Source organism: Cavia porcellus, unplaced genomic scaffold (genome assembly GCF_034190915.1).
Source record: "Cavia porcellus strain 051 isolate PalLab524CR breed Dunkin Hartley unplaced genomic scaffold, mCavPor4.1 scaffold_8, whole genome shotgun sequence".
In the NCBI taxonomy this organism is placed as follows: Eukaryota; Metazoa; Chordata; class Mammalia; order Rodentia; family Caviidae; genus Cavia; species Cavia porcellus.
The window spans coordinates 16,165,357-16,181,351 of NW_026947491.1; the positions used below are offsets into that span (position 1 = coordinate 16,165,357).

The 15,995-nt window shown below is 52.8% G+C and overlaps 1 protein-coding gene across 1 annotated transcript; it reads left to right on the forward strand.

Annotated features, from left to right (window-relative positions):
• Positions 1-276: 276 nt before the first annotated feature.
• LOC134477245 (igE-binding protein-like) lies at positions 277-14,685 on the forward strand. Its single transcript, XM_063254435.1, has 2 exons — positions 277-717; positions 1,504-14,685. The coding sequence occupies exon 2, from the start codon at positions 12,442-12,444 to the stop codon at positions 13,591-13,593; it is 1,152 nt and encodes a 383-aa protein (XP_063110505.1). The 5' UTR covers positions 277-717; positions 1,504-12,441; the 3' UTR covers positions 13,594-14,685.
• The last annotated feature ends 1,310 nt before the right edge of the window (positions 14,686-15,995 follow it).

A 15,995-nucleotide genomic window follows, 5' to 3' on the forward strand; every position in this document is an offset into this window, starting at 1 on the left:
GAGGTCACTCTAATTCAGCCGCTGTTCTTCCCAAAGGCTGTGGGTGGCAGAGAGAGAAAGTGTGCTGTCCTGCTGTGTGTCACACAGCAGCAGCCTCTTGTCAACAAAAACACTCCATAGCGGCTTTCTCCTCTCCTCTCAGCGCTGCCCTGCAGTCAGCAAAGACACCTCCCCCATGTCTCATCCTGCACAAAAGCAGGACCAAACCTGGCAGTTGTACTACTTTATAAACCAGGAGGCATCATGGTGCATGTTTTTAACCCCGGCAGGATGGGAGGCTGAGGCAGGAGGATAGCACCTTGGAGCCAAGATGAAGCAACTGAGTGATGCCGTGAGACTTTGGCTCAAGATAAAAATCACGAAAAAGTGCTGGGATGCAGCTCCGTGTGAAGGCCCTGGCTTCTCACCCCAGTACCACAAACAGATGAATAAGAAAAACCAGGGTGCAAACTAGACACAGTGTGATGGCGGGCACAGGGGTTACTGAGAGTTTTCCCTAACGTGTACATCTTACTCTCGCTTGGTGTTGAGAGCAGGCTCGGGGGGTGAACGCCACTCTGCTGTTAATTTTAGAATCAGCAGCTGTAAAAGCTGGAGTGTTTGGAGAGCTGTGGGGGTGGGCCAGCAAGGCCAGCACCGCTTCATTCCTTAGCAGGGGACACGCTACCAAAAAACGGCAAAGAATGTGGAGGTCAGAGACGGAAGCGGTTTGGAAATGTGAGTGAATGCACTTTCTCATATCTTTTCTTTTTTTTTTTTTAAAAAAAAAACAGTGGAGAGCGTGTGTGGAGAAATTTAACGGAACAGTAAGTGCGATGATTATTATCCCAATTTCACTTACATTGCTCCAGTTCTAGTCCCAGTCTTTTCATGTGTAAATTAAATTTGATGTTGTTGTATCTAAGGTGTTGGGTGCTAGTTTGTGTGCAGTTTGGTTGGTTTTGTTCTCTTGGGTACTGGGGATTGATTCCAGGGTTTTCACACTGAGCTGTATATCCAACCCTTCTTATTTTTGATTTTGAGACAGAGTTTTGTTAAGTTTCCTGGTAGGTAGGTAGATAGGTAGGACTTGAACTTGTGATCCTCCTGCCTCAGTTTCCCAGAGTGCTTAAATTATAGCTGTGGACAACTACATGTCCGCTGCATGATTTCCTCTTTTCATTTTTTATTTTACACAAGCATTCCTTCCCAGGTATTGACATTAGTTATGCCATTGTCATTTTAATACCGCCAAAGGCCTTGTGGCATCACAACCCGCACATATTTGGGAGTTGGAGAGTGAAAGGCAGGGGTTTCTCTGACTACAAACAGTGAAAGTAAAGGAAAGGCAGGCATGATAAAGGAAGAGGAGGAAAGGGTCTTTGATGAAAGATTCTGTCACATTTGTGGTTTTCAGAAACAAAGTCTTCTTAGTGATGTCTAGTTTTTCTTTACCTTGGAGAAAGCTATTAGGTCTAGTAGGCATAAGACCGCTGAGTTCAATCTCCATCTCTACAAAAACAGAAAACAAAGAAACAAAAATCATAAGAAGACAACAGTCCATTGAAGAATGTTGGAAGAGCAGAGCGTGGTGAGTATTATTATGTCCAAATTCACTTGTGTCTCTGAAGGGGTTCAGCAAAACAGGGAGGGTGCTGGAGACTGGAGCCGAGGACCGCTGCTGGGGTGCAGTTACTTGGGGGACAAACAGGCAGAACAGGAAGGCCCCACTCGCTTCTTGCTTTTCCCACCTTCCGGTCCCTGCAGCGCCCCCTATCGACAGAACGCACGATGGAGCAGGCAGGCGGGACAGATGTGTTTGGCAGACAGCAGAGCAGCACCGGGCGTCGTGTGGAAAACTGGGCTCAGACTCTGTGACTGCCTAGAGCTCCCTGAGGAGGGAGCAGGTGGGCCGGCCTTGGCTTGGAACCTATGCCTGAAATAGGATTCTTGCTATTATTGCTGGGTCGGGTTTAACACATGTACTCTTTATCACGTGAAAGAATGAATGTCCCCTCCCTATTGTCTTTGTACTTAAATTTATTTAGCAGGCCTGGGGATTGAACTCATGGCTTTACACATGCCAGAAAGTGCTCCACCCCTGAGCTACATTCCCAGCCCGGTTCACTTTTTATTTTGAAACAAGATCTCACTAAGGTTCCAGGCTGGCCTTGAATTTAGGATCCTCCTTCCTCAGCCTCTTTAATGGAATGACCAGACATGGGCTATTATGACGGCCTAGATATTTACATTTAATCAAAGTGAGGTTGTATGTTGACATCTGGTAAAATAATTGTGCTTTAGGTTAGCATGATGCATTTCAGTTTTTTTGGTTTTGTTTTTTTTTCTTTCGGTTTTTTGAGACAGGAGTTCAGGCTGGCCTTGAGCTCACCGCAACCTTCCTGCCTCCTGAGTGCTGGAATTCCAGGTGTGTGCCACCACGCTGGCTTAGAGGGCACATTCTTATCTAAATGCAAACAGGCAGTGACTGGGCTGAGCTGGGGTTAGAATCTCCATCTGCCATCTAAATTTCTGCTCTGTCTAATGTGCCACCCACCCCAGCTGCCTCAGGCAGCTCCAGGGAATAGCTAATTCCAAGTGACTTTAGCCCTCTGTGCCCACAGAGGCCGCACATGGATTCTAGCAGGGTACACACTTCCCAGGGATGAGCTCTCCGCGTGGCCTCTGCACATGGTGATTCCTTCTGAAAGGAGATGGTGGGGCTGGGGTGGAGGAGTGTGCCTGTCATCCTAGCATTCAGGAGGCTGAGGCAGGAGGATCCCAAGTGCAAGGCCAACCCAGGCCATTTGGTGATTTAGTGAGACCAAAGGCCCTGGCTTCAATTCCCAATACAGCAAAACAAAACCAAAAACTAACAATTGGAAAGTTGCTCCTGGTTCCATCTGAACGTGCATCACTGAGCTCGAGTCCCTGAAAGGCACGGGTGGATGGATTGCCAAGTGGGCCATGCAGCTGTGCGTGCCCCTGCTGCCTTTCAGCGAGTCCTCAGGCAGCTAATTCGCCTTTGAGGTTTCCCCTTAATGCAGCTTAATGAGGTCTTGATTACAATCTGATCAGAGGGAGCCAAGCTGAACAGTGCCTCTCTGTGGATGCAGAAACTTGAACCAGGATTAGTGGTCAGGAGCCCTGGCCATGGGCGCCAGATCACCCGGTGTATGCCTCCCCTGGGGGCGCATAGCAGGCCAAGCTCACCACAGTATTCTAACTTAGGGACCGGAGTATTGGAGCCTTTTGTTTTTATTTTTGTTTTCGTTTTTTGGGGGGCTGAGTGGGTTTTGGGGCCAGGGTCTTGCTCTGTAGTTGAGGCTGGACTTGAATTCGCTGTGTAACCCTGGCTGGCCTTGAACTTGACTTCCTCCTGCCTCAGCCTCCTGAGCACTGGGGTGACAGGCACATACCACACTGTCTGTGTCTCCCAGTGACATGTGTTTCCGGTATGAAAATGCACATGAAATGGCTTTAAATCCCGGCTAATAAGCACCTATAGGATACATAGGCTATTGTGATAGGAAAACTCTTTTTTGGATGGTGTCATGTTTGATACGTAGCGTCAAGGTGAGAATTATAAACATTTAACTAAAAGACTCAGCAGCCACCCAGGAACCATTTTCAGCCTGCCCTGGGGGCGGTGGCCTGGGTGTAAGTAAGGCAGGGAAAGAGGCTTGCTCACCTCCCTTTGGCCCTTTTGCTCTGGTCCCTTTTCATATCTGTTGCCCCTCAGCCTGCCTTGCAGCCAGCTGAGTATGGACTGAGACCTCCACAAACTGTAAGCTAAATAAACCTTTCCTTGCTTCATTTTGGGCTTCAGGTATTTTGTCTCAGCAATGAGAGAAAAGTAACCAAGACAAAGGTATTTTATTTATTGCATGTTTGTTCGACGGGTGAATAGGTTTTAATTCTACTTCCACCACCAGATGATTTAGCACCTAATAATATGAACATTTATCAATATCAAGTATGGCTCAGTCCATGAGCAAAATGCTTGTTTGTAAAAAAAATAACTCTCACATCCTACAGAGTACAAATGATTGTAATCCCCCAATTTATAAATAAATAATCGAAAAGGAGGTCTAGAGAGGTTATGTAGTTTGGCCAGCATTATGGGGCCTTAAAGGCATGAAGTAAAACTGTAACTACCTTTTGTGTCGTTTCATCTCTTGTTGCTTTGGGGGTCTCGCTGTACAGCTCCTGCCGGCTTTGAACTCACAGTGGTGATCCTCCTGTCTCAGCCTCCCGAGTCCTGGGACGATGGCGTGTGCTGTCACGCCCGGCCTTCCTTGGTCTCTCTGGCCCCTCTCTGAAGTGTCTGTGGTTCGTCCTTGCTGCAGGCACCTGTGCTGTGGAGGACCAGCCCTTGTGGCCTGTCCAGCGCCTTCAGCTCTGAGCCAGCGCAGCAGCAAGTTCAGGGGCCACAGAGTAGGAGGCCACGGAGGGAGGTGGCATCTGGGCAACAGGACAGTGTCTTCCAGTCAGCAGGAAAGGGTAGGGGCACCCAGGGAAGCAGGGGCAATGGGCCACTGCCGAGCTTTTCAAGTAAGAACTCTCAATCTGGGAGATCAGCTTTGCTCACAGGCTTGGGATGAAATGAGCCAATGTTTTAAAACAGAGTTTTTACCCAGGTGTGGTGGCGCACGCCTGTCATCCCAGCACTCACTCCGGAGGCTGAGGCAGGAAGGTCACTACAAGTTCAAAGCCAGCCTGGACTAGGTGGTAGTGAGTTTGAGGCTTAGTCTGAGCTACAGAGGGAGACTCAGAAAAAATAAAAACTGTGATTTTTAGCAAAGTATAACTAAAATAGCATAGGAAACAAGGAGATGGCTCTTTTGTGAACAGGAAGCAGACCCAGGCGAGGAGGGAGGAGAAAGGGGCTATATGCAGAATGAGGAGGCCTGAAGTCCAGGCCCCAGCAGTCCTGAGATGAGCGTGAGCACTATGCACCACAGGCTCGTAAAAACAGAGATAAAAGAGATAAAAAAAACCTTCGTTTATATAAAAGTGGATGTGGATCTCCTTAGGATAAGGGTGCACATAGGGCGCACCCAGGCTACAACTAAGACTTCTGGAAAGTGTGATTGCTTTAGGACCTCAGGCTGTTCCAGAAAAAGTATCTGCTGTTTTCAGAAGTCTGAAGAAGCTGGGCATGGGGAAGTGTCGGTGTCGCTCCCGGCCGGCAGGAAGAACACGCAACAATATCTGGCGGTGGTCAGGCTTTTCTTTATTCTCTCCTTATACAGTCTGCCCCGAAGCCTCTACCGGTCCGCTCTCCGCGGCTCCTTCCGTGCTTCTTCTCTACAGTCTGTCCCGAAGCCTCTACCGGTCCGCTCTCCGCGGCTCCTTCCGTGCTTCTTCTCTACAGTCTGTCCCGAAGCCTCTACCGGTCCGCTCTCCGCGGCTCCTTCCGTGCTTCTTCTCTCGTGGCGGGAGAGGCACTCACTTTTATAGGGTTACAGTGGCCAATCAGTTCAAAGCGCGCGATGCGGGCTGATTGGCTAACATCAGTTGTTGCTAGGCAGACTATCTTATAGAGCGGGTTGTTTACCAAGCAGGAAGCAGGAGATAAGCGCCATCTTAGCACACTCGATGGGAGGGGTAATCTAGCTCAGGCTTTGCTCTTTCTTACAGGCCTCACATCCGCCAAGTAAGGCGACCGGGCTCGGCCGCGGCTCCCAACAGGGAAGCATGTGCTTTTGGGAAGCTGAGGCAGGAAATTTACATATTGAAGCTGTTTGGGTAGCTTGGCAAGATCTTGCTTCTCAATTCACAAACTTTAAAAGGGCTGGGGATATAGTTCAGACCCTGGGGTCAACCCCTGGTATGAGGAGGAAGAAGAGGAGAAACAGGAGTGGGGAGAGGGGAGGCTGAGGGGAAAGGAGGAGGAAGGGGATGAGGAGGAGGAGGACCATTTAGAGAAGTCTGAGTGACAAGGTTTGACTGGTGTTCTCAAGTGACAGTGGCTGTGCCCTGTGGGTGGCTGTGCCCAGGACCCTCCTGGAGGACAGCTGGGATGGCAGGGGTTGTGCTGCCTCTGCGGGGTGTAGGCTTCTGTCCTTGCTCTTTTCCCTGTGGTGTGGGCTCCTGTGGCCCTGCCCCTTGGGCTGGGTGGCCCTGCTGCTTGCAATTCCAGGCAGGGAGGTGGCAGGCAGAGTCCTCAGCTGACCCTCCTGGCTGCTGGGCTGGCAGGGTCTCCCGCTTCGAGGTGGGCTCTGTGGTCCCCACCCCAGGGACACCAGTAATCCCAGTGGCTGGGAGGTTGAGACAAGAGGATCACATGTTGGATCCCAGCCTGGACAAATTGACAGTTTAGCAAGATCCTGTTCCAAGATAAAGAAGGGCTAGGGACAGAGATTAGTGCGAAGGCTTGGAGGTAAAAGGTCCTCAAGATAAAAGGCCACAATCCGGGAGATATACAAATCAGCAGTGACCGTGGGAACTGCAGTCAGAGGTAAAGCCAGCGTCTTCAAGCAAGATGAGGTGACATAAAATCAGGGCTAGCCAAGCCTGTCTGGCCGGCCTCCTGTTCCCTGGACGGACTGCAGAGCAGAGCAGGGAGCTGGCAGAATGATTTTAACCAAGGCCACACAGTGAAGGTCAGCTCGTCCTGCTTTGAGTCCCCTCTGCAGGCCCAGGGGAAGAAATCAGGACATCAGCCAGCACTGCCTTTAAATCCTGCTGCCTCCCTAGGAAACCCAAATTTTGTTTTCATTGACTGATACATTAAGGGCCCAGGAGTGGGCTACTCTTTTGTGCCCGATCCTTTCCTATTTATTTTTTTATGTTTTTGGAGTCAGTCTGGCTATGTAACTCAGGGCAGCCTCTGGAGCTTGCCGTGATTTTCCTGTCTCAGCCTGCAGAGTGCTGGGATTACAGGCATACCACACCTGGCTCCGTGTATGTGTGTGTGTGTGCGTGTGACTGAGGGTTACATCCAGGGCCTTTGTGCTAAGCTCCATCTTATTTGTTTGTTTTTTTAATTTTTATTTGAGACAGGGTTCCACTAACTTGTCCAGGCAGGGGTGCAACTGTGATCCTCCTGCCTCAGCCTCCCAGAGTGCTGGGATTACTGGTGTCCATGCGGTGGGGACCACAGAGCCCACTTCGCAGTCGTCCCCAGGTCAGCTCTGCAGGTTCCTCCTCAGTGGCTCCTTGTGAAGGTAGAGAGAGACTGTGGTTCTTCTGGTGTGGGAAGCAGCCACTGATGTCACAGTGAACGGCTCCCTCTGCTGTCACCAGGGTGGCAGCATCAGTAGCCACTGTGCGTTTTTCATGGGCAGCTCTGGCACCTGCCAGGATTCTGAATGCCAGTGGGGAACAGGCTCTCCCTAGGTGGTGCTGGGAGGCTGGGACGTTAAGCCAGGACTCCATCTTCCTCGGGAAGGAGGTGCCACCCAGGTATGCGATCTGGTAAATCCAAGCTGGGTCTGGTGCACACACCTGTCCTCCTAGTACAAGGAGGCTGAGGCAGGAGGATCTGCCTGCATTTGAGGCCAGCCTGGGCCATGTAGTGAGTTCAAGGCCTGTCCGAATTGCATAGTGAGACCCTGACTCAAAACCACACCACACCAAAACCAAAATCAAACCAAAATAAAACCTCCATATCCAGCAAGTTCCCCAAAGGCTTTCAGCAGCAGCTTTGGTTTGGTGCTGGCTCTGCCCCAGCTACCCCCAGAGAAACCCATTTTCTGTCTTTCTCATTCTTTTCCTTCCAAAATGGCAACACTGCCCATCTCCCCAGCCACTGAGGGTGAGGATCAGATGAGATAATGGATGCAAAAGCCCTGAGCTGAGGAAACAGAAGAAGCCAGCCAGCCCAAGCTGGATAATCCAGGAAGGATTAGCTGACCTCCTCCCGCCAGGCCCAGTTGTGCACAGGGTGGGGAGGAACCTCCAGAAAGGGGAAGGGGAGGGAGTCTCGATGGCTGGAACAATGACACTTTGGGATGAGGAGCAGAACTTGGGCCCCTTGCCTGGATACCGGCCAGTTCAGCCTGGACCCGTTTCTTGTGGCCTGAGATTTTCAAGATGCAGCATGAAGACCCACAGGTATCACCTCGTTTACTCCCACGGAGGATGTGTCTGGTTTACACAGTCACACAGTTCAGGTCACAGAGACAGAGGCCACACCCTTCCGGCCTGAGTGTGCACTTCCTTTGGCTGTGGCCCGGATGATTTCCGCCCTCTGGGTGGCCATAGGAGCCCAGCCTTGGACCTCCCACCAACCCTGTCATACCTGGCCTCTTCCCTGTCCTTGCTGCCCACTGTTCTGCACTGGCCTTGTCAGAGAAGGGACACCCTGGTGACGACTCTCCTGCCACTAACCTGCGAGCCAATTCGGACAGACACCGCTCAGCTGAGAGCCTCAGGGAAGCCATAAGACAGGACACTGGGAAGATGCGGGGAGTCCATGGACGGACATGTCCTCTGCAGAGAGACAGCTGGTGACAGTGACAGGCACTGTCCTGCAGAGGAGGCACAGATCCGGCAGCATGGTCTGTGGGGTTCCTGTTGGGGCTTCCCAGGTGGGAAGGTGTGGAAGTCAAGGTCAGGACCGAGTTGGGTGAGGTCCCCAAGGACGCCATGGGCTCAGGACTAAAGCTACCCTGCCGAGCCCTCCTGTTCCCCACCAGCTGCACGCGTACCAGGGCCTGGTTCTGCGTCCTCATCCCAGCCCCGGGGAGATGCCCGACAGAATCCTGTGGCCACCCGAGAGCCAGGGCCTGCATCTGCATCACTTGGGGACCCGAAGCATTGGCACAGCTCAGCTCGCCCCCCGGAGACCCTGAACCTGCCCAGCCATGCTGCCACCTCAGCCCTGCCCAGGTCGGCTGGGAAGGCTCCCCAGCCCCTGCAGCCCACTGGCCGCCACTCTCGTGTGTCCAGGAGTCCTGCTCCCGTCGGACAGCGGCCGATGCTTTCATCTTTTCACGACTTTCAAAGGTGTCACTCTAAAGTGTGGGAGCTCGGTCAGAGGACACTGTCGTGCCTGCGGCCCTTTGTAAATTATAAAGGGCAGCAAATGTGAACACACCACACAGCAGGATTCCCCGCAGCTCAACACCTCTGCACTCATTCTCCTCTGATCCCTGCACACCGGGCCGTTCCCTCCCCCCTCCTCCCTTCCCGCTGCTTTCCCACAGCTACTCATAGGAGACAAACCTGGCCCACCTGTCCTGCAGCTGGCTCTCCTCACTGCCACTCTGGCTGGCCTTGACCTTGGAGTCCTCCTGCCTAGGCATCTGGAAGCCCGTGTGCTGTCCTGGGTGTGACATCCTCTCTGCAGATGGGGAAGAGAGTCTCTAAGAGTCACCGTTCAGTCCAGTGAGGAACAGGCTGAGGCAGAAGGGCCGCCGTCAGGCTGCTGAGTCTGACTGTGATCTCTCGCGTGTCTGGGAAAGTCACCGTTGGGGCTGCCTGTCCCCACAGACATAAAACTCTGCTGCAAACCCAGGAGATGCCACGGGCGAGCACGCACACTGACCCAGCGTCACTGTGCAGTGAGAACCCTTGGCAGCTGCTCTTTCGGGGCTCACTTTAGAACACATCCTCACAGGTACCTGCATCTTTCTCTTCTGGGGCTGGGGATGGAACCCAGGGCCTTCACATTGACAGACATTAGCAGCTTCACCCGCCTGTCCTCTTAGAGACAAGATCACCCTAATCTATCCTGCCAGGCTTAGAATTAGAACCCACTGTGTCCCAGGCAAACCTAGGACTCTCAGCCCTCCTGCCTCAGCCTCCCAAGTCGCTGCGTGTAAAGATGTCTGCTGCTGTGTTGGCTTGCACGGGTGATTTCGTCTTCTCTTTGATGCCTCCTTTCTGTGCTGTGCTAGATGGCTTCTCCCTGAAAATGTGCCAGCTTTGCCCAGTCCAGGCCATGCTGTCCCTGTCTGTTAACCCCTGGGGAGCTGAGCACGCGGTCATCACAATGCTGCTCTTTCTTCTGGGTTGGAGTTGGGGCCTGTTGCGTGTGTGAGGTTTCAGAGGTGCATGTAGCCTGGGCTGTGGGTGGGTGAAGGGGCCCCACTTGCCTGTTCTCCCACCTGTGACCATGCACCCCTCCTCTGTGCATCCCAGGGGAGCCCGGGCCTCCTTGACCAGAGGGGGCACTCAGGGCTGCGGGGCCCACTAAGCAGCTTCGGGGCCTTGGCTGCAGGCCATCAGGAGGTGCACGTCTGGAGTGGGGCCAGGATTCCTGGCTTGGTTGGGCACAGGCAGCCACAGCCCCACCGTGGAACCCAAATGTGGGGCTGAAGATGGGACAGGACTCCCCAGGGCTCAAGACGCCTTCCACACCTCTTCTCAGCAACAAAGGCTCCTGCCCTGGGAGGGCACCGGGCCTGTCAGCTCTGGGACAAGAAAGCTCTCCTGAGCATGGGCACAGGCAGCTCACAGCCATCCTGTGGGGTAGGTGGGCGTGTGCTTGGCTCCTTCCCACAGGATTGGCCCGGAATCTCCCACCCCGGAACTGCTGTCCCCCCAACCCCCACCATGCCCAGGCTGGTTCCCTGCTCCTGGTCACCATGCACCTCTGCGACCAACGGCTCTGGGTAGTGACTTCCCACGTTTTCCCCTTCAGAGCATCTCCGAGCTGTCTCCAGGTAAAAGCTGACCCAGCAGTCTAGGACAGGGGCTCTGCTCAAAGCGCCCGGGGCTGGCAGGGTGTCGCAGCCATGGCTGACCAGGAGCTGAGCCAGCACAGAGGACAAGGAAATCAAGTAATCAAAACCCCAGACAGCCACTCACATGCGGGCAGGGGTGACCGGGACAGGGGCAAGTCGGTCGCCAGGGCATTTGCCAGCACCGGGGACCCTAAGCGCCACTGCACGCACCCCTGGGAAAGAAGTAAGGGGAGCAAACCCCTCGCTGTCCCAGGGCAACAGGTGTGAAAAGAGCGAGCAGGAGGGTTTGCATAACGGAGAAGAGCAGGACCGGGGAAGGTGGAGGAGCGGGGCCGCGGACAGGGCTGCGGCCATAGGGCAGGTTAGTGTGGGTTTCGCGCTGGTCACACTGAAATCAGAGAAACCCGCGATGCAACGTGGAGAAGACAAGGAGCGCCAGAAGCTTAAGGCCTGACGATCCAGGACAAAGGGAAAACTGCGCTATGCAGGTTCGACGCTAGAGGGCGCCATAAGACCGCTCTAAAGTCTCAGCAAGGCTGCAATTCAGACCTGTCGGGAGTTAGCTCCGAACACGGGGCTGCTGGGCCGGCAAAGGTGCAGAGTGAGAGCGAGCATCCAGAGGGTAGACTGACGATTTCACTGTTAAAATATGTGCTGCTAGGGCTGGGGATTTAGCTTAGCGGCATAAGCACCTGCCTTGCAAGCACATGGTTGCTAGTTCAATACGCGGTACTGGTAAAAAAAAAAAATAGGCTATTTGTTATTCATCAAATGAATATTAAATTTAAATATTCATTTAGTGGCCATATTAAGATCAATGCTCAATAACTTAAAAAAATCAACATTTGTGGGAAGCCGCCTGAGATGGCGCCCATTTCCTGCTTCCGGGTTCTTCCCGGCCTGAACAAGCCCGCCAAATTGTCATGTCTGCCCAGTTACCCGTGACGCTAGCCTATCAGCTTGTTAGACGCGCTTCTCTGTGATTGGATACTGCTTCCCCTTATAAGAGGTTGTTCCTGCCCCCAACGGGCGGAAGAGGAACCAACGTTGAGGGTGGCGGACCTTGTTAGGTCCGGTTCGCTGTACGCAATAAAGTTTGAGAGCTGATCCTGCTCGAGTTTGGTCTCCTGTCTCCCGCGGCTCCGGTCATCTGGTGGCCCGTACGGGGAGAAAAAGGTAAAAGACTCAGCGACGTGCCTCTTCGGCCGGGAGGTGCGATTGCTGTCGCCTGCGGTACGACGGAGGACCTGGCCCAATAACAACGGAAGGCCGCGAGCGCCTCTTCTCTTCACCCTGATCAGCTACGTGAGATACAGCGGTTCCCGGGACAGGTGAGTACTGGGTCACCTGGGTTGGGTGGACGCACCTAACAGATTTTGAGCGCCACACGAGTGGACGCTGGGTTTTTTTTTCTTTTCTTTTCCCTTTGCATCTGTTTTGCTTTCGCTTCGCTAATACAGCCCGACAGGCTTTTGATAGAGCTCGATCGGAATGCTCAGAGGAGCCCGGAGCCACTGCCGATTGTGGGTCTCCGGAGGACCCTCAGGGCTCTAATTCTGATTCGGATTCGGAAGGCTCAGAAGAGGAGGTCGTCTTTGCTAAGCATGACCCTCCTACACCGTTAAAAGAGGAACTTAGGGCTCGGGAAGATAAAAAGGGGAACCAAACACCACCCTGCCCGAGCTACTCCGCCTTACGGGAGGAGCTTAAGCCCTTCCGCCCTTTGGCAAGTTCGCGACCCACGATCGCCCCTTTCAGGGCGCCAGGCCCCACTGCACCGCCGTGGCCGGAAGAGGAGTTGCTCCCTGGGCTGCCACCACAACCTATGGCACTGCCCTGGTTAGAGGGAGAGCTACTTCCTGGGTTGCCTTCTGCGCCCCCATCTGGGGAGGGAGGAGGACGTTCCTTCCACCAGAGGGTATGGTCGCGGCTTCCCTTTGAGTGTTCCGGTCTCCATGCATTCCCGGTACAAGTAGGAGGCAGGGGAGGAGGAGGATATTATGAGCCCTTAGAAATTAAACAACTTAAAACTATCAAGGACGCAGTTTCAGCTTATGGGCCCAATGCGCCATTTACCATGGCGCTTTTAGAGGCATTGGCAGGTCTGCTTTTAACTCCTGGAGATTGGACCCAGCTGGCACGCGCCTGCCTCTCCCCCGGACAATATTTAGATTGGAAGTCCTGGAATGAGGAATTCTGTGTAGAGCAGGCGGCAGCCAACAGGGAAAATAACCAGAGAGAGTGGAACAGGGATATGCTATTAGGGCGAGGAGCCTTTGAGGAAGATCAAACTCAATACCCTCGCCAGGTTTATGAACAAATTAGCCGCTGTGGCCTCCAGGCCTGGAGACGGCTAGCTGGAAAGGGAGAACATACGGGTCACCTTACAAAAATTATACAAGGGCAGGGAGAGCCATTTTCAGACTTTGTGGCCCACATGCTTGAGGCCGCTAACAGGATTTTTCCAGATGCTGAGGCGGCTCACCCTCTCATAAAACAATTGATTTTTGAACAGTGCACTAAGGAGTGCCGTGATGTCCTAAGAACTAACAAAAATAGGTCCTTAGAAGAGTGGACACGCCTGTGCCGTGAATTGGGTGGCCACGGCCTAACGCCCAAAGGAAGAATATCATTGGCACTCTTTACCATAAATTTTTTAAACCTTAATCATAATAATCATTCCCCTGCCATGGAGCACAATAACCCGTCCCCGGCCGACAAAGGGCTGGTGAGATGGAAAGATGTCCTTACAGGACAATGGATGGGCCCGGATCCAGTGATTAGCTGGACCCGAGGTGCGGTTTGTGTTTTCCCACAGGAACCAGGTCGCGAACCGCTGTGGGTCCCGGAAAGATTGACGCGAGCAGTAAACTCCCCACCAGTTCCTGATAAAGCACAGGAGGATAAGCCCGCGGACACAAGTCAACTCGACCCTTCTGGGACCGACGCTCAGCGCCCGAGACCATCTACAAACTAAAATGTCTGGTTTGGAGTTTTTTCTATTCTGTGGGTTCCTATTGATCACCCTTCGGAATTGTTCAGTGGGGGCCGCTTGGGGGGCCACGGGATATTGTAATGAACCTCAACCTGATCCCCTTAAACATACTTCCTCCCTCTTCGCGCAGCATCAACTTTGCAATGCGCTGGGTGCTTGCTTAGACCTCCGCCCCTTTATGACACTTAATCAGACACTGAAAAATACATCCTCCGCAGCCAATATGACCCACCCGCTTAACTCCGATGCAAACCCAGCAACAGGTCAAGGTCACGGCTATGACAGCCATGCAAATGGCAGCAGGTGGCCCATCAGGCCAGCAGGCCGCCGCATATCTCCTTCACATTGCAGAACATCAGTTATAAAAGCTGAGTGGGCAAGCCAATGACGGGTAAGACGGGAAAAGCCCTCCCGGTCAACCTAAGACAGGCTCCACTCAGATATATATGGCCTTTAAGGCCAGGGGTCCCTCCTGGAGCCAAATTATTGGCATTGAGATGCGAGACCAAGGGTACTGCAGTGCCATCCGCCCCAAAGGTTGGGGGGAAGGCAGGAATGAATGTCTATATGCATCCAGGTTCGGTTCACAAAAGCCTGGCCCTGCGAAAAAATGAACCACTCACCTTGAGCATGGTCCTGGCGCAAGGATATGCACAAAACAGGGTGATGCACAGCAGGGTATAGACCTCTACATTCTCTCATGCCTCGGCCTACAAGGTAGGCCCACTCCTAGGTGTCTAACAGCAACAAGGTCATAGACACCTTGGAGGGACCCACAGACCATCCTATTTTAATAAATAAAAAAGGGGGAGATGTGGGAAGCCGCCTGAGATGGCGCCCATTTCCTGCTTCCGGGTTCTTCCCGGCCTGAACAAGCCCGCCAAATTGTCATGTCTGCCCAGTTACCCGTGACGCTAGCCTATCAGCTTGTTAGACGCGCTTCTCTGTGATTGGATACTGCTTCCCCTTATAAGAGGTTGTTCCTGCCCCCAACGGGCGGAAGAGGAACCAACGTTGAGGGTGGCGGACCTTGTTAGGTCCGGTTCGCTGTACGCAATAAAGTTTGAGAGCTGATCCTGCTCGAGTTTGGTCTCCTGTCTCCCGCGGCTCCGGTCAAACATTTTAAAAAACTCATTGTAGATTGTGGTTAATAAGGGATGTGCAAATTTTAAAGCCTCTGTGGTAATTCAGAACATATTTTCTAATACTGCACAGAGAATCAATTAGGCATTTATAACAAATAGAATGACAAGACAACACAAGCCCTTCTATTCCCTTTTGTGAATGTCTTTCCAAGTAAGTCCTAGACAAAGTAAAATCAGATGGAAACCAGTGTGTTTAAAATCAGACAGTAAGAAATACATCACCAGTTAATACTCAGAGGAAACTCGCTTTCATAAGTGCTTACATTAGACGTCAGCCAAAGGGTTCACAAAAAAGGGGTTAAAAGCTAAACAGAAAATTAAGCCAAAGAGAGCAGAATGAGGCTAAATGTAAAAGTGGGATGAAATAAACAAGATTGTGCTGTAGAAATACCAGCAGACCTGTGGGGTTGTCTCTGCTGCCAGCTGTGACGCAGGGCCCCCAAGTGCCTCCCTCTGGGTCGGCCCTTCCCGGGGAGGATACAGGTCACCTTGGCCAGTGCAGATGGGACCAGTGGACCCAGGAGACGAAGGCTTGGTGTGTCCTCTCTGTGCACCTGGCCCACTCTGGCCAGCTTGGAGTGAAGATGGTGGCCCTGGGGAAGGAGAAGCCCTTCTGACCAGGGAGCCTGGCTGACCTGTCCACCTGCGTCCCCCTTGCCCACTTCCTCCCAGGGGTTCTGGGCCTCTTCTCAGCTCACTGGCAGATTTACCGTTAGTTTTTAGTCCACAACACTAGAAGAAGTCTACCACGTGTACTGTAGCTCCCGCAGGTAGCGTGGGCCACGGGCACAGATAAAATGCACCAGTGCCTGAGTGGCCAGGGTAGGGGTAACCCTAATGCTACAATTTCTACCTTCACCGAGGTCTGAGGCCTGGACCTGTGACGGATGTGGGCAATGGGAGAGCCTGGCTAGCTGTGAAGCAGCATGTGTGGTGAAACCCAACTTCTCCCCAAGCACAGGAAACGGAGGCCTGCGCCCCTTCCAGCCTTACAGAGCTGAGGTCAGAGTTCAGGAGCAGCCTGGAGAGTTAATGAGCTTAGGGATGGCAGCAGCACGGTGGGAAGTCATGATTGTGTCTCCCCAGCTGTCAATTATCACTCCGAGGAGGAGCCACAGTGGAGATGCATTCTGCTGTACTTTACCTGAAGTTTGCAGACTGGGGTGGGTTTTTCCCAACTTCTCAGACCTATACTCTTGATCTAATTGTCCTTCAGCAGCACTTGCTGGATGTTTGGCC

What these genes read in the sequence shown, in the direction of transcription:
- LOC134477245 (XM_063254435.1), top strand. Translation starts at nt 12,442, where the DNA reads ATGGCACTGCCCTGGTTAGAGGGAGAGCTACTTCCTGGGTTGCCTTCT.